At 33.4% G+C, this 27,432-nt stretch overlaps 1 protein-coding gene across 1 annotated transcript; it reads left to right on the forward strand.

The window, feature by feature from the left end:
• Positions 1-15,685: 15,685 nt before the first annotated feature.
• LOC136229450 (uncharacterized) lies at positions 15,686-24,074 on the forward strand. Its single transcript, XM_066018246.1, has 13 exons — positions 15,686-16,514; positions 16,690-16,864; positions 17,370-17,453; positions 17,537-17,778; positions 17,894-18,113; positions 20,038-20,117; positions 20,375-20,459; positions 21,262-21,393; positions 21,487-21,600; positions 21,680-21,727; positions 22,739-22,823; positions 23,435-23,491; positions 23,576-24,074. The coding sequence occupies exons 1-13, from the start codon at positions 16,291-16,293 to the stop codon at positions 23,701-23,703; spliced, it is 1,674 nt and encodes a 557-aa protein (XP_065874318.1). The 5' UTR covers positions 15,686-16,290; the 3' UTR covers positions 23,704-24,074.
• Positions 24,075-27,432: the final 3,358 nt, after the last annotated feature.

Consider the following 27,432-nt stretch of genomic DNA (forward strand, 5'->3'; position numbering starts at 1 on the left):
TTTTTTATTGTTGAAATAATATATTTTCCCCACTATTCTTGAGCAAATCCCTTCTATAAAGGATTATTTAACTTCTAATTTAAAGTTATTGTATTATATTTTATATCAATGTATAGAACGTTCTTATTGATTTTCTTTTTTTTATATTTTTGAGAAAAAATTGTTGTTGCTAGTAAATTTATGTATTTGCAATGTAATTAATTTTGTATTTCTTTAAACCTTTGATTGAGACGAGCTTGAGTATTTAACAGATACTCTGAAATTCTATTGACAGTAATGAAATTTAAGATGTTCTAAAATTATATTGACGAAATGAAAGTATTTTTTTTTAAGAAGATGTGTTTTTAAACGGACAAAATGGAAAGGGTATTACTTGTAATAAAATATGGATATTTACCCATTGCGATCCCAATTTAATAGTAATGGATATATTTTTTATTTGTTTGATAGCACTTTAACTTATTTAAAATATAATTAATTAATCATTTCATTTTAAAAAAAATTATGTTATATATATTCGGAAAGTGGGTTATAGGCGTTTTAAAATGATATTATATAATTCAAAGAATAGATTAAAACATATTAAAAAAAGAATTTTTTACTTGTTCAACCGCAAAACTTGTCATCTCTGATTTTTGCATACTCTGATATTGGTCATTTTAATTTTCTAAAGTTCGTACAACACGTCTTCTTCATGTAACATACTGTTTTTTAATCAAGTAATCAATTGATTATATTTTACTCAAGTTGAGGGTTATTTAAACATTTTATGTAAATTAAAGGGAGACACTTTGAAAGTTCCGGATATCAATTAAGTTTTTAGACAAATTATGATGTATTAAGCTTTTTTTCCCTCTAAATTTAATTATAGTTAAAGTTCCAATTAAGTACATGTAAGATATGGTGGATTAAGCTCTCTAATTTGAAGTTGGATAGAAGAATTAATGTGGGGTATTTCTTCCCAAAAGGTATAGGTAGAAGCTACATGATGTTAAAGTCTCTCCAACTTCCTACTTCCTATCTGCTACAACAAATGAGACAATATTGGTTGGATTGAATTCATGGTCAAGTTTGTCTTTCTTACAATTCACGAAAATCAATTGTTACATCTCACAATATATATGGAGATGCATAATTTGTTATTTCATCAATTACAGTAAAACATTTATACAAAATTTTATTAATTTATAGAGAGATCAATTTATCGAGTATTAATTTACTAAACTGGCCTAAGTTGGAACCAGCAGAAATTATTATTGTAAAAATATTATTAATTTATCGAGTATTAATTTATGAAGGTTTTATTGTATTTTGTTTTGATGAATTTTATTATTTGATTTTTAGTTTTACCTTTATTACTATTGTAGTTTTATTAATCTATTGAGTTTGTGCATATTACACTATTAGATTCATTTATTTTTAAAAACACAATATAAAGTCTCTAAGTTTTATTGAGTCCCTAAATTTTTAAAAAACTTACTATTTGTCTCTTATCCATAATTCTGTTAATTAATGGTTAAAGTTTATACAAAATGATAAGTTTACTTTTCTATCAGTATTACATATACCTTACTTCAATTAAGTTTTATGTATATTTTTATGGCATTAATGGAGGTATGAAAAGTGCTATTGCGTACTAATAAAATTATATTACTATTTTAATTAAAAAATAGGTAGTCAAATCTATAATAATCTAATATTTTGATATGAATAATAATGAATATTTTTTTTTTGTATAATATTTATTTTACGTGGTATTTGTAGTTTATATACTATTAAATTAGTATTTACAAAATAAATACTATATATAAAAACATAGAAAATGATAAATTTATCCTTCTATCATAAATTACTTAAGTGTTTCATGATGTTCGATAAACTAATATATTAAAAAAATCAATAATGTAACATTTAATATTTTTTTAATAAAATAGTATGTATTAACATTAACTTTTTTTTAAGGATTTTAAAATTAACTATTAATTTTAATTTTACGGATTAAGTTACAAACAAATTAATGACTATTTCATTTATATTTTATTTAATCTATCATTATTTATTAGATTAAAAATTTAATATTACTTAAATTAAATATAAATATAAAATAAATATTATATAAAAGATATTTTTTTTTTTTGAAGAAGAATGTAAATTCATAAATTAAATGCCAGCAGCATCATGAACAATAAGAGGCCAAGCAATATTTGGGCTATCTCCCTGCAAAACTAAAGGTAACTGAATGTCTCTTGCCCATTTGGCTATGCTATGCGCTACCTTATTCCCTTCCCTCTTTACAAACTGGAACGAACATATGGAAAAAGAACGGGTCATCTCAAGTACATCCCTATATAAAAAATGAAGCGCAGAAAGAGGAAGTGAGCCAGCATTGAGGAAATCAACTACGATTTTTGCGTCGGATTCCACACAGATTTGTTGGAAGTTTGAATCCTTTGCAATTTGTAGACTCTCCCGGATAGCCAGTAATTCCGCAGCTTCAACTGAACTGCAGGGTGGTATAGGAGCTCCTGCCGAGACCAAAACTTGGGCCTGTGAATTCCTAGCGATTACTCCAATCCTTGCGGAGAGGCCATTGCCCTCCCATGCGGCATCACAGTTAATTTTGATGATGCCATCGGGAGGGGGACGCCAAACCTTGTAAGGATCCGGAGGTAATACACTTGGGGAGTTTGGAGGCCCTGGTGCGTTTGTCTGTGTCCATTCGACAAGGAAGTTATGAGCTTTGGTAATTACTGTAGACGTGTTGAGGTAGATATTCTCATGGAGCAGCAGGTTCCGTCGATACCAGATCCACCAGAGCAGGATTAACCCCAGCTCGAATTCAGTCCCCACGGATTTTGTTCTACATTCGTCCAGCCACTCGCGGAAATCCCCTGCACTCACGCGATCCCACCGGAGCGTTAAACCAGCATCTTTCCGAATCAGTACCGTCGCTGGGCATTTGAGGAAGATATGGTGTGGGGTTTCTTCTGATCCGTTACACAAGCGACATCCCTCCTGGGCGTTGATACCGCGACGTTGAAGGAGTGAATTGCAAGGTAGAATACCACGCAGTAGTTTCCAAACAAAGTGCTGAACTTTGGGAGGGACTTTCACTAACCATATTTGCTTTCATATTCTGTGCAGGTCTGATGACGAAGATGACGGGGTTAACGGCGCCTTGCGTCTCTGTTCAGCCAGCCAGTAACATGTTTTCACCGAGAAGTGGCCATTATGTGTTGGACCCCAGTAGAAATCGTCATGGAAACGGGAGGGGCTGATTCTGATTTTTAATATTTATGCAGTATCAGATATCAGTTCATTCACAAGGGTCGGGAGTGGTTCAACCATTGCAACCAGGGTTTTTTTTGCGTCTAAAGAGGGGATCCATTTATCCTGCCATATTCGGATCTTCTCACCATCCCCTACCCGCCACATAATCCCATCACTGACTAACTTCCTTGCTTCCCAAAGGCTTCGCCACAGATAACTTGGGTTGGGACAGAGTGTAGCATTGGATAGCTCACAGTGAGGATGGTATTTCGCCTTGAGGATCCTTGAGCAAAGTGAATCGGGACACTTAAGTAGGCACCAGTATTGCTTTGCTAAGAGCGCCAGATTGAACGATCTGAGCCACCGGAACCCCACTCCACCCTCTTCCTTAGCCTGACACATTGCATCCCATGCAAGCCAATAAACGGGTCTTTTCGTCTCATTTCCTCCCCACCAAAAATGGCTTATCAATGCCTGGATATTAGCACAGAGAGAGTCAGGTAAGAGGAAACATGACATAACATATGTTGGGATAGCTTGGATAATGGATTTAATCAATATCTCTTTGCCCCCTGCTAACAGGAAGCGTTCCTCCCATCCTTTAAGTCGGCGCTGGATCCTCTCCTTTATGTTTTCAAATACCGCTTTTTTACTCCGCCCAATAATAGTAGGAAGTCCAAGGTATTTCGGGAAAGCGCCAGTTTCCCGAACACGAAGGCTACTAGTAATTATCTCTCTCCTGCTTACTGGTACTCCATGACGGAAGAAAATTTCTGATTTATCAAAATTGATCATTTGCCCTGAACATCGTTCATATTCACCAAGTATATATTGTAGGCCTGCAATTTCAGACACAGTGGCTCTTCCAAAAATTAAGGACTCATCGGCAAAAAATAAGTGCGAGATGCTTGGGCTATTACGAGAGACCTTTAGGCCATGCAATGATCCCTCTCTCTCCGCTTTTCTAATGTTGGCGGACAGTGCTTCAGCACATATGAGGAATAGATATGGTGAGATAGGGTCTCCCTGTCTAAGCCCCCTGGCTGGTTTCACATAACCCTTTGGTTGCCCATTAATCATAAACTCCATTGAGACAGTTGAGACACACATCATGATCAGTTTGGTAAAGTGTGCAGGGAATTGCATTCTATTTAGCATTTTTTCCAAAAAGTGCCATTCAATCCTGTCATACCCCTTGCTCATGTCAAGTTTGAGTGCAAAATTGCCCCTATTGCCTTTGATTCTTGTCTTCATACTGTGAAAAGCTTCAAAGGCCAAAATAGCATTGTCTGTGATTAAACGGCCCGGAACGAAAGCAGATTGTGTATCAGAAATTAAACCAGGGAGGACACCTTTCATTCTATTAGCAAGCACCTTAGAAATGATTTTGTACAATACATTACATAGTGCAATCGGTCTAAGCTCCTTCATGTTTGACAGGTGTTTAACTTTTGGAATAAGTGTTATGAAGGCATGGTTCAGCGATTCAGGCAAATGTCCAAGATTTAAACAATCAAGCACCATAGATACCACATCATTTCCAATAATAGACCAGTATTTTTGGAAAAAAATAGGAGACATACCGTCAGGTCCTGGGGCCTTCGTTGGGTGCATCTGATTTAAAGCAAGCCAAACCTCTTCTCTGTTGAAAGTACCGGACAGTTCCTGTTATTGTTCTAGGGTCAGAGTTGACTCCACAGCACTAAGGAAAGGCTCACAATTGTGCGGTGTTGCAGGGCTGAAGAGGTCAGTGAAATAATCGGTAACAATAGCAGTTAATTGTTCTGATCCCTCTCTCCAAGTCCCGTTTTTGTCGCGCAATTTCGATATTTTATTATTCCTCTTTCTGGATGTGCATTCCGCGTGAAAGAACTTTGTGTTTCTGTCCCCCGCCTTTAACTAGTCTATTTTTTCCCTTTGCTTCCATCTAATTTCAACTCGATCCTGAAGCTCGTCCAGTCGTAGAGCTATTGCTGATTCCCTTTCAAATAACCGTGGATCAGCCTTGCGTTGGATTTCTGCAATATCAGCCTGCAAATGTCGAATTTCCTTTTCAGTATTGCCAAATGACCGTGAATTCCAGTCTTGCAGTGCCCTTGACAATTTCTCGATTTTCTCATGTACCGTATTGCCCCTACAGGTCTGATTCCAACATTCGTCAATCACCTCCCGACATTGTAAATCCCTGACCCACATCGCCTCAAATCTGAACAAACGCTTCGGCCTGCGATGTTCCCCAATCTCAACTACACAGTTTATTAAAATCGGATGATGATCGGAAGATACCCGGGCTAGAGTATTGACGCAAGTCGCCGGATATAAATCAATCCATTCCTGGTTGGCCACATCTTGATCCAGCCGTTCCCAAATTGCCCCCTCATCCCTGCGTCTGTTATACCACGTGAATTCACTGCCAACAAAGCCCAAGTCACTCAAACTGCACTCCTCAAGGCAAGAATGGAAATCCGCCATGGCACTATCATCTCGGCACCGGCCTCCTCTCTTCTCAGAGTTCCATAGAATCTCGTTAAAATCACCAAAACACAAGAATGGGAGTTGATCAATGTTGTTTAGGTGTTTTAACAGATCCCATGTGAGCTTCTTATTCACTCGTTCGGGCCATCCATAGATACCTGCTCCTGTCCATACAGCTGCATTATTTATCAAAATTGAAAAGTAAACACAATGTAACGAATAACGGGAGATCACAACGTCAATCTCCTTTTTCAACCAAAAATCAGGCCCCCACTCAGACCCAAAGCGTCAATAATAAATAGATTAAAATCCGGGAAGCTTTGATATAAGTGAGAGCAGTCGTTTTTCTTCATGCGAGTTTCCATCAAGAAAAACACGTCTGGATAATAATCCCTCATCATCCTTCTGAGGGTACGGAACGTCCAAGTATTACCCATGCCCTGAACGTTCCAACTCAATATTTTCATAAGGTAGGGTGAGGCCTGGTGTCGGCCTCCACCCTCTGGTCATTATTAATAAAGCTCTTCTTCCTGCTGGGACCATCCCTCCTGGTGTCATTCCCATCTTCCTCAAAGCTCTCTCGGCCTCGCTTTGATCCTCCCAACACAGTACTTAAAACATATAGTTCCATTTGTGATGTAGAAACTGCTAACTGCTTACCCCTGGCCAGATGCTTTATTTTGGCTTTCCTCAGCCCTGTGCCCTTTGTCTGGCTTCCCACTAATGGCAATACCTGATCGTTGGAGTTCTCAGGCCTCATGTTCGAGCCCGCTCCCATGCCCAGCATAATTTGAGTTTGGTTGCTTACAGCCCCCAGACCCGTTCCTCCCATACCAGCAGTTATATCAATACCAGCAGCTTCGACATCTTCCTCCATGTCAATTATTTCAATAACCACTTTTTCCGCATGAGTTGCGTTGTTGTGTTCAACCGTGGTCCTAAAAGCCACTGTATTAGATTGTTTTGGCCCTGTAATTGGTCCCTCCGGGAATAGGCATCGCTTAGGAGTGGATTGGGCGTCTATGGGATCCTTCTTTTTAGTGGGTCCCTCTGCTGGTCTGCGCTCATCAAAACTGCATCTAACGCGACGCAAACGAGCCAGTGAGGCTCGTAGGTATGGTTCATATGGCCATTCACATTCATCCGGCCTCTCTGCGGGGTCTTCGCAGTCATCATAGACATGGCCAATAATACCACACATATAACAGAAGTTTGGCAATTTTTCGTATCGCACCGGGACCCAAATCTCTTCTCCATCTCCATTCATCAGGATAATGCCACGGAGGAGTTTCTTTGTCACATCCAATCTGACCCGTACCCTTACGTATGTAGCAAGATTGTCAACACTGTCTTCATCGATGAGCACCACATCCCCCACTCTTCCTGCTATTCTTCTGATCAGGTCAGGTTTCCTACAATTTAGTGGCATATCCACCATACGTATCCAGAACTCACACATATTCATATCAATCTGAGAGAGCTGAGATACACCCTCTAAGCTGCCCAGTATTACTAATTGCCTATCATAATGCCATGGAGAGTCACGCAGAACTCGTTCCTTGTCCTTTGTCGATTGAAATTCAATGATAAAGAGCCCTTCGCCACACTCATTAACTTTGAACCCTTTATACGTTTTCCATATAGCAGCCGTCCCACAAGTTTCCTAGCAGAGTCTGTATCGCAGACCGACACTTGATCCTCAATTATCACAGCTGCATCCTCAGCATCAGTAAGTTTCAATCGTCTCCATTGCTTTTCTAAGTTGTCCATGCTAGATTTAATAAAAGGCGATCGTACAAAAAAGAAATAGCAGAATTGCAGAAATAGGAAAGGAAAAATAAAAGGTAAGGTTCACGTTTTAAAAAAACCCATGAAGGCCACAAGACCTAGCTGCACCAATGGAAAAGGAGGCGTCGCAGGTTAGAGAGAATCCTCACTGTAGGGCATCTATATTGTGCAAACGAGATGCAATATTATATAAAAGATATATTCATTATTATTCAAATTAAAAATATCAAGTTATTATAAATTTGATTATCTAATTTTAAATAAATACTTGTCGAATGTTCGCATTGCGTGAGTTATTTAACTAATAGTTTAAAATAATGTGTTAATGTTATAAAAAAAATTAGATTGAAAAGTCGTACGGTTTAGGATATAATTACTGTTGATTTTAATTTTGAAAAATTGTTTCGTTGTAGTTTGAACAAATGAAGAGTTTTAGGCTACACTACTGTTGGAGGATATTATCTAACATTGAAAATACTGTTCATGCCGAGCTCAATAAGTAGTCAAAGATTTGGCAAGAAAACAATGAATTATGATCTTATATTTGATTATTAACAATGATGTGATCATAATGCTCATTTGTACATTTGTAAATAATCAATTGCACATTTAGAACAATAGTGTACACATTTAGAACATATTATTTGAGGTCAAGAATACATGTTAATTTCCAATTTTTTAGTTCATTGTTATCTGTGTTTATTATATCTTGCAAAGCATAAATGATAAGATTCTGGATATTACAACAGGATTTTAGAACATAATATATAACATTTCCAAACATACAGTATAAGACTTTAGAACATAAATATTACCATGTCATTGCTATTGGTTGTAAATATTTTAGAACATGCAACATAAGGTTATCATGTAATATGTACTATTATGTCATTCCTATTTGTGAATAAGCACTACAAGAAAAACAGTTTTTTATGGGAAAATTATTTGCCACAAGACTATAAATTCGCCACTAATGTATTTTGTGGCGGATATTATTCTTGCCACTAGGAACGCGACACTAAAGCTTTTAGTGGCTAACAAAATTGATTGCTACAATTTCGTATGATATAGTGAGGAAATAACTAATGCCACAAACAATAATTTATAGTGGCAAAATCTTGACGCCACTAAACAAGTTTTTTTATTGCGAAAAATATCGCCACAAATATAGAAGTATTGTGACAGAATATCACGCCTCAAAAGCATGTAATTTGTGGCGCACCTATACACCACAAAAACATGTATTTTGTGGCGTACAATATTGCCACAAAAGTATGTATTTTATGGCAAAAATAACGTCATAGTAGAGAACCTTTTGGGGCGAACAATTATGCCACATTCGAGTACTTTTTGTAGTGATATTTGTTCCTGACATTAATCATTTGTGCAAATCATTTGTCATTACAACCTAGAATATCTGGGTTTTTTCCAAATTTTTTTGTCATATAACCCTTTTGTGGTGCAAATTTTGTCACTATAATATTGTATTTATTTACAAATTTTTCATGTATAAAAACAAACATTTAATAATAAAAATTACTATAACTTTAGAAAAATATTAACCATAATGTTATAAATTATATCCATTACAAACAAACAACATAATGAGAAATTATGTTGTCTAAAATATTGAAATACTAACTAATTAAAAAAATAGTACATTATAATTAATATGTTCATATTTGATCATTTGCAAAATTCAATTCCTCAAAAGTTGGTCTTGTTTAAATAACCTGTAAAAATAATAAAATAATTAGAAGTTAATCGCAAATTAATAATAAGAATAGGAATCGTCCAACTCATCATTGAAAACGGATGTCCACATTATTGAAAAAAAAAATGCAAGTACATTCGAACAGAAAAAGTCTAGAAGTTTAATTAAATTTTCAGCAATGTTTGCGTATTACAACCTAACCTATGTTTAAATACCTAACTTGCTAAATTGGAATTGAACTTAACTTGTCCATAAAAGATAAATAATATAACTACTAAAACAAGAGCAAGATGGTAATTAATATAACTAGAAGAAAAACAAAATACACAGATTAAAAATCTCCTAATTGATCTAAATTAAAGTGAACCTAATTTTTTTCTTAAAAAATGAATAGAATTAAAAAAAATAAAGCCAAAACAGTTAATGCTTTACTCCATTAAAGCCAAAACACAAATTCATATTCCCAATTCATGTCCCCTTCTATGAATCCAAAAATTAAATCCTCATAGGAGAAAATAAGGCATATGTTCTAATCTGGCAGTCAGCCGTCACTACAGGTCCAGGCCGGTTTTTGACAAGTAATATTGTCTTGTTTCAAACATTTTGGTTCTTATTTCAGTTCCAAACACTTTCCTTTCGACGTGTTCTTTGAATCCCAACTCTCGGAAGTGATAAAACTTTTTTTATTTTGAACTTTACTCGTTTGGTAGAATTATTGAACAATGTACTATAATTTACAAACAATGTCACAATATCATCATAGATTTGATTTTCATCACATATTATCATAGTTTAAAAAGTATGAGAAACAATAGATAATCTAATGACCCAAACCATTATTATATATAACTTTCACTACCACTTGATATATGTGTTGTAAAACTTAAGTTCACTAGTAGGAAAATTCTAGATTAAAGTTGAAATACTGCATTCCATTAATAATACCACAAAAATTTCATGGAGTCATGTAGAATTACTTATCAAACCCAATAGTTTCATAAAGTAAGGGTTATTGGCTTCAATATGAAGTATAATTATGATCAAACAGTAATTTAGAAAGTTGACTGACAATTAAACACTTTAATTAAACCTTTAATCATTTATAGTATCACTTTCCATGCATAAACTTCTTCCATTTTCTAGAATTTACCTAAGGCACCACTCAGATTAATTTCAACAATTAATTCAGTACTAAATTTAGTTGGTTCAACCTCATTTAACTATCCACATTACAACAAGATTTATTCTATTGAAACACGGAAGATACCTTTTTTAGCATCTGGAAGTCACCCTTTCTTAGGAGAAATTGGAAGAAATGTTTGAGTCCTAAAGATGGATATAGTTTAAGAAAATATAGGTTATAAATCAACCATAACTTAGAGAAATGGAACAGTTAATACCTTTATACCGAGGACAAAGTTAACAGTTGGGCCTCTAGTTACTTCGGCTGCAAAAAAAAATTATAATACAATACAACGATTTTTTTGACCCCCATCCAAGATTTCCCTCAAGAGAAATCACCAACTAAAATAGATAATTTTTAGGTTATATTCAGAGAAAAATTATGTAGAAATGTCATATAAGCTCTTGAAGACATGAAACAACATATACCTTTTCTATACGGACTGAATCAGTCGAATAAGACAGCAAAACAACTATAATAACGGTATCAGATAGCCTAACATTTCCTTTGACAATATCTTCTTAGAGTTGCACACATCAAACCAAAAGTACCCAGTAATTCATCTGGAACTTGAAAATTTAAGGAGTAAATTAAAAAAAAATTAAGCGAAATCAGTTTACATATAACTTGAACGCCAACAGATCTTGAAAATGGTGTAAATAAGCTTTTTCAAAAAGCTTCAACTGAAGGGACTGAATATACTCTAATGGAACCCTAAACAAAAATTGTCGTTACATCCAGAGCATCTGCAACTGGTCGAAAGGTTGTTTAAATCTGTTACCTCATAAGAAAATTAGGAAAGAAAAAATAAATAAAAAACGATACTGAAACAGGAAAATAGAGAAAGCCAAAACGAAGAGATAAACCTGGACATCAATAACTCCTGGTCTTTACATCTAACGCGCCATTAGCAAGGAACAGAAGAAAATTGCTATCTGGCAGCTAGGTAAGGAAGATAACCAAAAAGATTAGAGGAAGAACGGAGTATGTAAAGTAAGAGATAGGTTAAAGTACACATTAGAAAAACCCCAATACTACGTCGTTTTGAGGAGAGTAGAATTGTGATAATTCTGAAAAAATAAGGATATAATTGTAAACCAAACTTATAAAAATTGAAATCAGCTTCAATTGAATTGGTTGCACTTATACTGTTCATTTATCCATATATATATATAATAGACAATCCATTTAATAAATTAATTTAGAAAATGTAATTTTAAGTAAATATCCATAAATAATTTTTTCGAAAAAGTATAATTTAAATTACTTAGTTTTTTATTTTCTATGTATAATTTTAAATATAAAAATATTTCTTAATCATTTGAATTTACAGGTTATATATTTATAATGGTAATTAAAAATTTTAATTAATTGAAAGATAATAGTTTTCAGTGGGGAACGTTTTAATTCCCCACTAATATTTTGTATTTTAGTGACGAGTTTTAATATTTCCCATTGATATGTTATATTTTAGAGGTGCATCTATAATTCTCCACAATACATAGCATCATTAGTGGCGACATTCTAAAATCCCCACAAATATGTTTTATTTTGTGAGGAAATAAAAAATCGCCACTATTATGCAGCCTTTTGTGGTGAAGTTGTGAATCCCCACAAATATTTTTGTTTTAGTGGGGAAATAGTTTTCGCCACTATTATTTCCCCACTAAAAAATCAATTTGTTGTAGTGTTAGAACATACAACATTACACTTTAGATTATTTAGAACATACAGTACATGATTTTAGAACATATAGTATATGAGTTTAGAACATACAATTTATGATTTTAGAACATACAGTACATGAGTTTAGAACATATAATATATGTTTTTAGAATACACAATACATTATTTTAGAACATAAGGCATAATATTTTCTAATCGGCCATGCATCCAACACGAGTCACCAAACTTTTTGTAGGTAATTGAATTTTTCCTTCTCTATTTTCCCCCATCTTGAACCTTGGATGTATCATGAACCTTAGCCATTGAATTCTCCTTGAAGCCGGCTTAAAGCATTCTCATGCTCCACACCACAGGATTCGATGGTACAATCTCCTGAAGACTGAAAAAGTGAAAGCATTTTAAATTGTTTCTCAACTGAACTCTCTTAGCAATTATATAGATTATACCAGAAGCAAACTATATACATTAATAGAGTTAAGGCAATAACAGATGGGAGGAAAACGAAATAGAATTACATTCAAAAGGATCATCCCTATCAATCCAATCGTCAATATCTAAATCATTAGGTGGAAGTTTTCCTCCAACATTCAAAAGGATTATTAAATCTCCTTCAAGCATGTACTTTGGAGACTCCATAAAGTAGATTTCTTAATAATACAACTGATTATAAAAAAGAGAATGGATAATACAAAGCCTTGAATGAAGTGAAAAGGGAAATACTTAGGTGGGCTGCAGATAGGAAGAAAGATGAAGTTAGTCAGAGCATCACTTTCATTCAAGGTATTTCCCTCCCTCGCGAGCTCTCATTGTACAACAATATCTAGCCCGAAAATTTAATAAAATCTAACATCCAAATGAATGAATTTACCAAAAAAAAAAGATAACAGAGTTTCTTTTGCTTCTTGGATTCGAGAATGACTTTAGGGATAAAACCTTTGTAGTCTCTATTTGGATTAGGATTTGGCAATTGGAAAATCACCTGCAAGATAGATTTGGGAGAGAGAAAATCGGCTAAATATAAGGAAATGGGTTAGGATTTGGCACTCGGAAAATGCAAGATAGAGTTGGGAGTGGGAAAATCGGCTTAACACAAGGAGATGGGTTAGGGTTTGGCAATCGAAAAAAGGGGCTAAACACGATCAGATAGCTAGAGAGTTAGAAATTAAAGGAATTAAAAAAATTCAAAATTCTATTAATTTGACACATCAGCCAAATCAATGTCATTATGACAAGTGTTACTTTTGTTCCGTATTTTATATATACAATAGAAGATTATCCAAAATACAAAGAAACATGTGAGACTCAATTATTTTACTATTAATATTTATATATATTTGTATGCTTTGAGGAAGTTACAAAAAACCTGATCTTGATAGATCTATAACCAAATAAGAGGAAGAAACATTTTGCAAACAAATATATCAAAGATTTTAAAGAGCATAATTATCTTTGTGACAAAGGACATTGTCCAAGAAGTCTTATCCTGATTTAACAAGTTTTTTTAATTTTATTCAAGAGAAACTTACAGGCTCCATTTTACAGAAATACTAAATAATAAACCCTAAACGGAGTTCACTATGAATTTGAAAATCATGAGCATACAAAGATTGATTGAATTGGTTATTTGAAAGTCTGAAGTGAAGTGTTTGGATTTGAGGAGAGACAACGAGTAATTTATGTTTGATTTGGTCATTAAAGACCTTGTAACTTCTATAAAAGAAAAGGATTTTGTAACTAAGGAGAAACAAATGAATATAGAATAACGAATACATAACAATTGTAACGAAAAAATATATGAATATAGAATAACGAATACACAATAGTTGTAATGATAAAACAGAATAACCGCCTTTCAAAATTTTGACACGTCATCCATTTAGCTAATACATTTTTTTCTTCTGACGATTGTTTGAGTTTCTTTCTGATGTAATGGACGTTTTCCCCATTCTATAACCATTAATGTATTTTCATTTAAAAAAATAGATATATTAAAAAAAATAGCATACAATTATCACACAATAATTCAAATTATTGACACCCTTATTCTATATAATTAAAACAAAATATTTTTTAAATAATTACTACTAGTATTTTATGAAAAAAGTAAGACAATGGTCGGTGAGGTTGAACAAAATGGCCGTCCACTATTTTATTGAAGAAATCTCATCTATCCGACCCTCCATCACGTGGAAACGGAGGGATTATCAACTATGGAAAATAATACTTGTAAACCTGACAATATGAGCAATTATTAACTATAGACCAACAACAAATGCATATAAAAATTAGAACATGAAAAAATAACCACAATTTTGAGAAAAAAAGAACAAGTGCAAATCAAACTTCAATATCTAAGGAACATTGTCAATGCTCACCATGTCGAGCATTTTCGAAATTATGAAATTTGATGTCAAAGGAAAGAAAAAACCTATAATATTGATTATAAAAATTCCAAATATGATAACATGATATGGAAGTATTATAAAAGGAAAAAACTAAAAGTTTTATCTGGACAGAACTATAACCACATAAAAGAAAAAAAAAACATTATGCAGACAGATATATCAAAGATTTCAAATAGTAGAATTGTCTTTGCGACAAAGAACATCGCCCACATAGTCTTGTTCTGCTTTAACAAGTCGTTTAATTTTATTCAAGAGAAACTTACCGATTCCATTTCACAAAAATACTAAACAATAAACCCTAAACGGAGTTGACTATGAATTTAAAAATCAGGAGCGTGTAACGATTGATTGAATTATTGTTTGAAAGTCTAAAGTGAAGTGTTTGGACTTGAGGAGAGACTTGAATAATTTATATTGATTTGATCATTAAAGATCTTGTAACTTCAATAAAAGAAAATGATTATGTAACTAATGAGAAATAAATGAATACAAAACGGTTGTAACGAAAGAAAAGAAAAAATAATGAATATAGAATAACGAATACATAATTGTTGTAACAAAAAATAGAATAATAAATACATAACGGTTGTCACAAAAAAAAGAATAATGAATATAGAATAACGAATACCTAACTATTGTAACGACAAAGGCAAAATTGTGAAATATAGAATAACGAATACATAACGGTTATAACGAAAAAATAGAATATATAACGGTTATAAAAGAAAAAAACAGAATAATAAATATAAAATAACGAATATATAACTGTTGTAACGGAAAAAACAGAATAATAAATATAGAATAACGAATACATAACTGTTGTAACGAAAAGAACAAAACAATAATTATAGAATAATGAAAAATGAATAATAACGATTGTAATAAAAAAACGAACAACATATAATGAAAATAAGAGAATAACTGTCTTTTAAATTTTTGACATGTCACCTACTTAACTAATGTGGATTTTTTTGTAAAGTGATTGTTTGAGTTTCGTTAAGATGTAATGACGGGTTTTCTTTTTCCTTTTATACCATTAATGCATTTTCTTTAAAAATAATTAGATATATTAGAAAAGGTATCATACAATTATCACACAATAATTCAAATTCACACCCTTATTCTACATAATTAAAACATACAATGTGTTTTAAATAATTAGTAGTACTAATATTTTAAGAAAAAAATAAGACAAAATGGTCGGTGAGGTTGGACATTCCGGCTACAACCGAACATGGAGAAAGCAGCCGCTAAACGAATCTTATCGGATCACGATTCTCTATCCACTTCCCGAGATCCAGTTCACTGAACTCATCTCTTTATTCATTTCTTCACCGAGAAAAACTATATATAATAATGGAAGGCCGAGGAGCAGTTGCAGTTGCAGTTGCAGAGAGAGGTTGCTTCTTCGGCAATTCCATTGCATTGCATAACCAGAGAGAGATTCACGCATTCTTCAATCAAACCCTAATTTCTCTTTCTTATCTTCACTTTCATAAATAGATACTTTACCGAACTAACCGTTTCTCCCAATTCTTTCTTTCTTTTTTTCAACCCACCTCAAATTCCGCGCCTTTCTCATTTCTCTGCTTTTTATTTCTCCATCCTTTCTTTCCATTCTGTTTCATCTCATTTTTCTCTGCATTTCCCATTCCTCTTTTATCTACGATATCTTTTACCCTTATTTGTTTTTTGAGGATAGGCACGGTGGAGATGGTTGATTCTTGCGGCTGAGAAAGGTTGATTGTTTGTCTTCTTAGGTTTCAAAAATGGATTCGGCCAGGAGTTGGCTTCAAAAGCTTCAGCCGCGAGATAAGCTCAGGTCTCATACTAGGAAGAAAGATCTTTCTGATGACAGTAATAATGGAGGCAAATCCCCTGAAGATGATGAAAATTTGTCTAATACTACCAAGCAGAAAGTTGCTGCCGCAAAGCAATATATTGAAAATCATTACAAGGAACAAATGAAGAATCTTCAAGAGAGGAGGGAGCGGTACGCATTCTTCCCTGCCATTTCTTCTTTCAAGACGGTTTACACTATCTAATTCGTTGTGTTGTGGTGGTGTTTCGAATTTAAAGATTATGAAATTGGACAATTGTAGGATTCGCTGAGTTAGCTTCAGAATGTTAGCAAATGCAAATCTTAACTGTAGCTTTTGTTTTCACAGACGAATTATATTGGAAAAGAAGTTGGCTGATGCTGAAGTATCGGAGGAAGATCAGAACAATTTACTTAAATTTTTGGAGAAGAAAGAAACTGAATATATGCGCCTTCAGAGGCATAAAATGGGCGTCGATGACTTTGAATTATTGACAATGATCGGCAAGGGTGCATTTGGAGAGGTACATTCCTTTCTCCTTTTTATTTTCAGTGATGCATGATATAAATTCTGTTTCTGTTCCAGATCTTTTAGTTTCTGATCTTCTCATCCATTTGTATTCAAATCTGATATCCCCTTGTTATATGAATGTTCAAATTTCATCAAATTGAGATTTCTCAATGTGTTTCTCAATTCACAACAATTGTGTGCCACTATGCTACTGATCCTGGGCTGTTAGGTAATTAATTGAGTCGAGATCAGAATTGGACGTGGAGTTCTCCTCATCAGTTTTTTCTTGCACTAAAAATTTTATGGTCGGACGTTTTAATGTCATAGGCAAGTCATGTTCTTCAAGTGCATCCTAGTGCTCTTAGGAGTTAGGATAAAGACTGTCTTTACCTCCCCTCTGCTTCTTCTTCTTCTCTAATATCTAAGGGTAGTAATCTGACTAGATCCTTTCATATGTATGATGTATCCCAGCAATTTCTCAAACATACTTTTATGATTAATCTGAATTCTCTGGGCAGGTTAGGGTTTGTAGGGAAAAGACCACAGGTCATGTGTATGCTATGAAGAAACTCAAGAAATCGGAGATGCTTCGCAGAGGCCAGGTATACTACATTCATCTCCCCTGCCTGATAGCAATCAAGTTTTGTCAGGATATTTATCACTATAATAATTTCAATCTTTTTAGGTTGAACATGTGAGAGCTGAAAGGAATCTGCTTGCAGAAGTTGACAGCAATTGCATTGTAACATTATATTGTTCTTTTCAAGATGATGAGTTTCTGTACCTTATCATGGAATACTTGCCTGGTGGAGATATGATGACTTTATTAATGAGGAAAGATACCTTGACAGATGATGAGGCTAGATTTTATGTTGCAGAAACAGTTTTAGCTATTGAATCTATCCATAAACACAATTACATTCACAGGTTTGGAGATAAAGATAATAATGTCTCAATGCTTTTTCTGTGTTTCACAAAACATGATAACTTCTGAGTGCAGAATGTGGATTAACTTACTTTTTTTTTGGGTAATGAATTATAGGGATATTAAGCCAGACAACTTGCTACTTGATAGATACGGACACTTGCGGCTGTCTGATTTTGGGTTATGTAAACCATTAGATTGCAGCACCATCCAAGAAGGGGATTTTTCAGTGAACAACAGTGGTAATGAAACTTCAAGTAATGAAGAACGCTCAGGAGCTCCAAAGCGCACACAACAAGAGCAACTACTACATTGGCAGAAGAACAGGAGGATGCTTGTAAGTTATAGGCACTCATGCACCGAAATTCTGTGTGCAGGGACAGTAGTGCTTTCTCAAGTCAACTTGCATCCATTAGTTCATGTGCATGTTAACTTCTAACTGAAAGTTTTATTTTTTGAGTTGCATGATATTTTTGTTGATCATTTAGAGGACATCTAACAATGATAAATTGCATCAAGGTGTTCAGTGAACAAAAATCACCATGCACTTTATATTGAAAATGGGAATAGCTTGCACTGGATTTATTCTGATAGGCACTTCCTTGTTATGTGCCCGCGAATAGGATCTCGTCACAGGTCTGTTCACCGGAAAATTCCTTCGAATTCCCTTGTTGCTCCTGTTCTTCGTAGAACCTATGCTGAAAACTCGATAGCGATTTGTGAGAGATCGCTAAAACTCCCTGTATCAATTTCTGATTTAAAATTCTCGATGATATTAATCTGATTGAAAATCCCCTTTTATAAAGAGGTACAATGATTCCTAAACACCTAAGGTATCCTTAGCCAAAAGGATCCTACAACAATTAGGATTCTACCACAACTAGGATTCTACCATAACTAAAAAGTCTAACCTAATTAAATAAGAAATACTGAACATAAATTAATAAATATTAAATAATAAAAGACTCCTAAATATTAAAGATTCTTAAATAATAAAAAACCCTAAATATAACCTAAATAAGACAACCGTAACATGTCTTCCCTCTTCGACTAGAGCTTGTCCGCAAGCTCGAATTTAGGAACAAATTCATATTTGTCATCCTCCTTCATCCTCAATTTCGTCCATCAAAAGGCAGAAGAGTTTCTTACACTTATGTCTTGGTGAGTAAAGTTATCACAATTAAAACATAGCCCTCGAGCCCTACGGTCTGCCATTTCAGTTTGGGACAGCCTTTTGATTGGAGGCAGAGTGTTGTTACTCATGTTTGATGTTGTTGAGGTGTTACTCGCACAAGTCTTTTGATCATTGACGTCGGTTTGAATCGAGGGTGACTTGAGCCCCTTTGGGACTACCCATGAAGAATTGGCTTGCCCCATGCTTAATCCTTGGCTGATTAACAACTTCCTCTCAAAATCCTGGCGAAATTCATTGCAGTAACCAGATTTGGAGGATTTTGCATCTCCACATCCATCCTTAAGGTTTCAGATAACCCAGCAGTAAAGAAGTCAACTTGTTGTTCAGCCCTTGCTAGAAGGCTAGAGGGAAACTGAAGTCGGGTATATTTTGGAATGGTGTTTGAATTTCGGTGTTGGCCCCAAAACGTGTAACTCCAACATTCGTTGGATTCCTTTCATGCCTTCTTTTAACTCTCGCAACTCGTGGCTGAATTTTTTGTCAGATTCGGTTAGCCGGCGATCCAAATCCTGAACCTTGGCTGTCCATTGCTCAAAATCACCCATGACGATAGGCTCTGATACCAATTTGTTATGTGCCCGCGAATAGGATCTCGTCACAGGTCTGTTCACCAGAAAATTCCTTCGAATTCCCTTGTTGCTCCTGTTCTTCGTAGAACCTATGCTGAAAACTCGATAGCGATTTGTGAGAGATCGCTAAAACTCCCTGTATCAATTTCTGATTTAAAATTCTCGATGATATTAATCTGATTGAAAATCCCCTTTTATAAAGAGGTACAATGATTCCTAAACACCTAAGGTATCCTTAGCCAAAAGGATCCTACAACAATTAGGATTCTACCACAACTAGGATTCTACCATAACTAAAAAGTCTAACCTAATTAAATAAGAAATACTGAACATAAATTAATAAATATTAAATAATAAAAGACTCCTAAATATTAAAGACTCTTAAATAATAAAAAACCCTAAATAATATAACCTAAATAAGACAACCGTAACATTCCTCCCCTCCTTCCACTCATTTTTTCTCTTATTCTGGATAATTTAATCTGTGTATATTGCAGGCTTATTCAACTGTTGGTACGCCCGACTACATTGCTCCAGAAGTACTGCTGAAGAAAGGTTACGGGATGGAGTGTGATTGGTGAGTGATTGTTCAAAGATACTGATGGGTAGTTGAATGTGATGTGCTGTGTCAATTCTATAGAAATTTTGTGCTGCCCTCATATGTTTTAGTCTTTTTATTAGATGCATATGCCTGAAACATAGCGACTTCTATGCTTCTACTAATGCATCTGAATGTTCTTGGGAACAGATAGAATGATTTAAGTCTGTTACTGATGCCATATTTCTGTTTTAAATAATGTATTCTGCAGGACTAATTGTTATTATGAATCACAGGTGGTCGCTTGGTGCTATCATGTATGAAATGCTTGTGGGATACCCGCCTTTTTATTCAGATGATCCAATGTCAACTTGTAGGAAGGTAGAGAAGAAATATTTCTGATTTTATTCTATATCTAATTCACTGAATCTTTACATTATTATAAGTGGAAGCTCATAACTATAGGCTGTCTGTGTCAATTTCTTCTGTTGAGTCATATACATGAATTGCTTTTTAGTTAATCTTGATGTTAATAGATCCTTTGCCTTGTATATTGGTCATTCATGTGACACTTACAGCTTACTGCCTCTTCCCATATAGTTACCCAAGCATTAATTACTGTCAGAACTCATTGCTTTCTTTTGTGGGTAATTTAAACTGGTTATATCATATAGATAAAGGGGGGAATTTTTTAATTGCACTTTGTGAAAGGTTAGTGATGATGCTTTTTTCTTCTTTCTTCCTGTTTGCTTTATGCACGAGTGCATACTATATAGTAAAGAATCTCTAATGTTTTGGCAGATTTTTTGTTTATTGTCTTGAGGGACCAATCTTGACATTTTATAACCCTATATATATACTATAGGACTTCTGTTTTTCCATTCTTCGCATGGCACCCCTTAGAGTTCTTTCATCCTAGTAAATTATGTCAGTTGCATTTGTACTTCTTTCATGCATCTTTTGTTAGCAATAAAAGTGGGACGTGAGATGCTGTTTCTATGAGGTATAAATTTGATTAGTTTTTCCACTGATTTGTGCCACATTCTCCTTTTATCTCTCTAAATAAATCATATATGTTATTTAGCGGCTTCTATCTTATATAAATTGAACTCCATATATATAAAATCGAGTGTGTTGCTTTTTCTACACTAGTTATCTACTACCTATTATTGATTTTATGCAGATAGTAAATTGGAGAACTCACTTGAAATTCCCAGAAGAAGCAAAATTATCTCCAGAAGCAAAAGATATAATTAGCAAGCTCTTGTGTAATGTCACCCAGAGATTGGGATCAAATGGTGCGGATGAAATAAAGGTGTTGTATGGTGTGTCCTTTTCTGAATACTTGGATTTGGTAGATAAGCTAGTGGCATAAACAAGGAATTACCTTATCCTTTTCCTTTTGCAGGATCATTCATGGTTTAATGGGACTGAATGGGATAAGCTTTATCAGATGGAAGCTGCATTTATCCCTGAGGTTAAGGATGAACTGGATACTCAGAATTTTGAAAAGTTTGAAGAGGTAACCACTTTGATTTATTTATAATTTTATATAGTCACATATAGCTCATTTTAACTGAGTTCTTAATGCTCCTATCCAGTCTGATAACCAAACTTCAAGTACATCGAAGACTGGTCCATGGAGAAAGGTCAGTGTTTGTGTATTTATGGTTCTTTAGTTGCTTATAACTTTCATATATAGCTTTTAAATGAAGTCTGATTTATATCTTACTGTCACTTCAAGCTACGGAGTTTCATTGTGTTGTTCAGAATCTGAATTCACTTCACACGAAATTAATGATTTGTAATTTGATGCTGCAGAACATATAAAATACTAGTAACTGTACGGGTTTTATTTCTAAGTGTTTAAAGAAGTTGGGTGATGCGAAGAGTTGTAATGAGTGGTTATAGCTATATGTTAGTATTACATAATTGTTGTGCCTCTGTATAGGGTCTTAATGCTCCCTTTCTTTATCTCTAGCATTGAACATATGGGTAGCGTAGGATATAATATATGAAGATTTATGGTTGTATATTGGCATATTTGGTTAAACATTTTTTTGAAGCTTTCTGTTCATTTTGAGAACTTCCTTTTCCACTGAGGATTTCATATGATTTCTAGTGGGAAGCTCCTTTTGACGAGGAGGAAATATACAAATACTGATGGTCGCAGAATCTTGCCTTTGAAATACACAAATATGCCTAAATAATTTTTTAACGGCGTGAGAACTCGTTTTCTCTTTGGATCAAAACTATGTTCCTTGAAATGTGTGTTCATGCTTGTGAGTATGCGTGCTTATCCTGTCTTGCTGTAATTTGTAGTAGTGATTCTACAGGAATTATATCTTCTGCTTATTGGAAATAAGCATATTCCACTTAATGATACATGTGGAAAATGCAATTACTATAGTACTAGATATATTATACTTGTAGAGAGTTCTTGCCTGCATGCATTCTTGGTGTAGTTTTTTCGTGAGCTATGCCGATGAAGAATCAGTAATTTTGCTTTAACTTTTCCGTTTATTGTATAATCTTGTTAGTATTTGGTGAGAGAAGTCATAATAAGTTCTAACTTGTCCTTCAACCTTTATTTATTTATTGATTTATTATTATTATTATTATTTTGGTAATTCTCTGACACCCCTGCCTCTATTTTTCAGATGCTATCGTCTAAAGACTTGAATTTTGTGGGCTACACATATAAGAACTTCGAGATTGTGAATGATTATCAAGTTCCTGGAATGGGTAAGTTTTCTCTCTGACATGCCTATACAACTAGTATTACATTTATGAGTAGGTTTGTTTTCTTTCGTTTTCTCTGTATTCTTGAGACATGCGCTTAAGTGCATATGGGAATCCCTATTTTAGCTTGGATACTAGCACACCTCATTTAGAAAGGAGGGACAATTTTGATAATCTTTTCAGTATTCAGCATTATCGGCATAAAATTTTATTGCTAATGCACGGTTGGTTTTAGTGAAATGTGCATATCGTATGTTACAGAATGATTTTGTGTCAAAATAAGCCTTCTGTTTTATTGTTTACATTCAACTTTTAAATGTATTCAATGGATAAATTCTATATGCATGATCAGACATCATGTTTTTGTACATGTAATACACTTGATTGGAGTTTAGGTGGTCGGCAAAAGAGCAAGCATCCGCGAAAAAACTACTTAATCAAAAACTACTTAATCAATACCTGTTGTCGGTCTTATTTGTGTTTTTTAATCTTTATTTTAGGGCCATGTTTTAAAGAATGTCACCAAATATTAAGTGTTAAAAAATTGAGGATTTTTCAATTTAGAGTTATATATGATGATGACGACTGAGTTCTCTTTTTGTTTTCCCTCAAAGCTGACTTGAAGAAGAAAAACACCAAACCGAAGAGGCCATCCGTCAAGTCACTTTTTGGTAGGCCATATTTCCTATAATATAATCTTGATATGGCTGAATTTCTGGCATGGATTTAACTAGCTAGTCACATGTCTTGTGCAGATGGAGATTCAGAGACATCAGAATCATCGGATACAACTAGCACTAGCGAACAATCCGTTCAAGGGAGTTTTCTAAACCTTTTGCCTCCCCAACTAGAAGTAACTGAAAAGCAGAAGGATTCCATCTAACAGTCGGATTACGAGCTCGTTCCTGTTAGCCAACTGCATTTTCAGATCCAGTTTTTTTCAAAATGCTGCTCTGAGCTTTCGGATATGTCGCTCTACTATGTTCATGCGAGGGTTTTGAAGCAACTATCTAGCTTAACCCTGCTGGAGGATTTTGTTCTGCAAATTTTCACGGATACGGAAGGAAGCAAAAAAACCTAGACAGGAGAGAAAGAGTAGATAAGATACTAATGCAATTTACTGTTGGAATGTAATTCTATTATTTGTAATCATTAAAATTTTGTACAAATTACACTGTGTATATGATGAATACATCAATTTGTTCATACAAGTTCTTTTTTTATTTTATATTTTCATTATTACCCACTCTAGAGATTAATTATAGCATTTTTGGTACTTTTTCTCTCCATTAATTTATATAATGAGAGCATATCAATTTGGACCGTTATCCACAGCAAAATTGTTCCTAAAATATTCTCAATTGACATGTCTGTGTGGGTCAATGGTTGCCCTATAACTTCCATCTGTCAACAAATTTTGCATATCATCCAAAATCAACTCTATTTATATACTCTAGTTTTTGAAACATTTTATGTTTATTTTTTTTTTAATTTTTTTGACCGTTTGACTGGTCGCTGTACTAATTAAGAGGAGGAGAATCCTTCAAAAGACATCAGATTAGGAGGTCAAATGGGGTTTAAGTTTATTATAAAACATTAATCAAAACTCGTTGTCTCCACAAAATAGAAAATACTAATATTATTCAACATTTTCATCTAAATATAATATACACAGATTCCTTTTACGTAAAGTTACGAGATTCAAAATAATTTTATATTTTTATTAAAGTATTTATGGAGCTTTATCGGTATATATACATTTCGATTATAATCACAATAATACTAATATTATTCAACATTTTCATCTAAATATAATATACACAGATTCCTTTTACGTAAAGTTACGAGATTCAAAATAATTTTATATTTTTATTAAAGTATTTATGGAGCTTTATCGGTATATATACATTTCGATTATAATCACAATAGACGTAGAAACTAATCTGGTTTCATTTAGACTAAACATATATAAATTTATTTTGGCAAAAAGCATCCTGAGGCCCCTGATCTTTCATTTTCATTGTTTGGTGCATTAAGCCCTCGATCTTTTATTTAGACACATTGAGCCCCTGATCTTTCACTATTTGGTGCATTAAGCCATTGTTCTTTCATTTAGACACATTGAGCCCTTGATCTTTCATATATAGGTGTATTAGGTCCTTCCATAAATCAATTAATATATAGGTTTATTAAGGGCATGTTTGGTGTGAATAAAAGGGTAAATAATTTATTAGTCCACTGGTTTTTACCTAACACACTGTTTAGTCCTCCTATTTTGAAAAACACATTTTAAGGTCTCTATCTTTTGCCAATATTAACCCTTTGGTCATTTTGTCTAATTTTTTTAGACTTATAACCGTTATATTTTAGCATAAATAGACATATATAAAATAAAAGAGTAACATGGTCAACTTGTATTGTACTATGGTTGTCCTAAAAGCTAAGATATGTTAGGTTAAAAATAAAAAAAAATAGATAAAAGGACCACAGGGTTAATATTGGTAAAAGATAGGGATCTTAAAATGTGTTTTTCAAAATAAGGGGACTAAACAGTGCGTTAGATAAAAACTAGGGGACTAATAAATTATTTACCCTTGATAAAATTACCCTTCTTATTTCCACAAAATGTGCTTCAATTTTAACATTATTTTTATTTTTAGAACATAATTATCGAAAAAGAAGGTTTTATTGTGTTCAATAAATTTTTTATTTTTTATTTAAATTATTTTTATTAATTTGTATAATATATTTTTTATTTTAGAATTTGTTATTTTTAGAACATCATTTGTTGTCACACCAAACATGCCCTTAATAAACCTATATATTAATTGATTTATGGAAGGACATAATACACCCATATATGAAAGATCAAGGGCTCAATGTGTCTAAATGAAAGATCGAGGGCTTAATGCACCAAATGGTGAAAGATCAGGGGCTCAATGTGTCTAAATAAAAGATCGAGGGCTTAATGCACCAAACAATGAAAGATCATGGGCCTCAGGATGCTTTTTGCCATTTATTTTTCTTTAAATAAAATAATTAGGTATGAGGTTGATTATGTTAGAAACAATTTTCAGATAAATTACACATGTTCACTCAATTTTATATTTATTAATATTATCGCTTTTTATAAAAGTAAACGGTCTTAAAATAATCGTTAGTAGTCTTAAAATAGAAAATTTTAAGAATTAAAGTTATTTAGATTCATATTTACTATGAAATCATATTTTTTATTTTTCAAATAATTATTTTTACTAAATAGTCATTTCTTTTTTCTAACCAAACACCACCTAAATAACCTCAAATTAAACAGAAAAGTTAAAAAACTTAAGTTGTTTTGATTTCTACAACGGATGATTACCTACTATTAGACTAGTCAAAGTTGAGTTACATTTATATTAGCATTACTTTTACTTTTATGAATACAAAGTTCTAAAGTTAAATGACTATAATGTTAATAATCGGACAAAGTTGAGTGGCCATGATGTAATTTATCAAAATGAGCTAAAATTAAATTTACAGAATACCCTAATTGATTTTATTTTTTTTTAAATTCCCTTGTTTTTTTTTTTTGAAAAGCAATTTTTTCCCCTTGTTATTTATTACTATATATTAGTATGAATTCGGGGAGTAATTAAATTGATTAGTTATATAGTTAAAAGCTAATAAAATGTAGGCATTAATGTTAAACTGGGCAGCACGTTATCTCTTTTCATGTAAAGCATCAATAAGGACTCCAAGCAGGCCAAGGTTTGTTGACCAATATCGTCTCTTTGACCAAGTTTTAAAGCTTTGACTTCACCAGAGATTCCTTCACTTTTCTACTATTTTGTTTTTGATGTGGATGTAACAATTTATATAAATGGCTCATGATTGTGTTGTTTTTATAAATGTTATTAGAATGGGACCGGACATCAAACCGAATTTATTACTAGGTCACCAGATCAAATGACTCGGATTGGTCAGATCGGATGACGTAATAAATAAATAAATAATATTTATATATATTAAATATATATAATTAATTTTAAATTATTTTTATAAATTATACATATCCAAAACAAATTATAAATAACTTTTGGTTTGTTATTCTTTTTCAATTTAAAACTTAAATATATAATGGATAAATAGAGTTTAGAATAACTTGAAATATGTCAGCGTATTTTATGTCATGCGATCTTTTTAACGGTATATTATAAACTCAAAACGAACAAGTGATGAATGAGAAATTGCTAATTTATACATAAAGAGAGTTTGATTTTAATTATTATTTTTAAATATCAACTCGGTGTAAACCGGGTTGCATCGGTTCCCGGTTTAACCACCGATCGAACCGGCTCATCGTCGGTTCACACCGGTTTTTTGAAGGTTGGTCAACCCAGTAAAGCTCGGACCGAACTTCCTACCGGTTCTCGATCGAACCGGTCCGACCGGTCGGTCCGAATTTGATAACATGGGTTTTTATTATTCAAATATTACGTTTTGAAAAATATTGAATAAAAGAAAATATTTTTTGGAAAATAATAGTATTGGAAAATGAGAAGAAATGACAAGTGCTTTTATGGAACCAGTTGGATTAAAAAGCTTAACCTGATACTTAAAAGTCGAATCC

This window comes from Euphorbia lathyris, chromosome 5 (assembly GCF_963576675.1).
Source record: "Euphorbia lathyris chromosome 5, ddEupLath1.1, whole genome shotgun sequence".
In the NCBI taxonomy this organism is placed as follows: domain Eukaryota; kingdom Viridiplantae; phylum Streptophyta; class Magnoliopsida; order Malpighiales; family Euphorbiaceae; genus Euphorbia; species Euphorbia lathyris.

Coding starts and splice junctions, on each gene's coding strand:
- LOC136229450 (XM_066018246.1), top strand. CDS start 16,291: ATGGATTCGGCCAGGAGTTGGCTTCAAAAGCTTCAGCCGCGAGATAAG. Junction 17,454..17,536: donor AGATGCTTCGCAGAGGCCAG/GTATACTACATT, acceptor CAATCTTTTTAG/GTTGAACATGTGAGAGCTGA. Junction 23,492..23,575: donor ATCCGTCAAGTCACTTTTTG/GTAGGCCATATT, acceptor TGTCTTGTGCAG/ATGGAGATTCAGAGACATCA.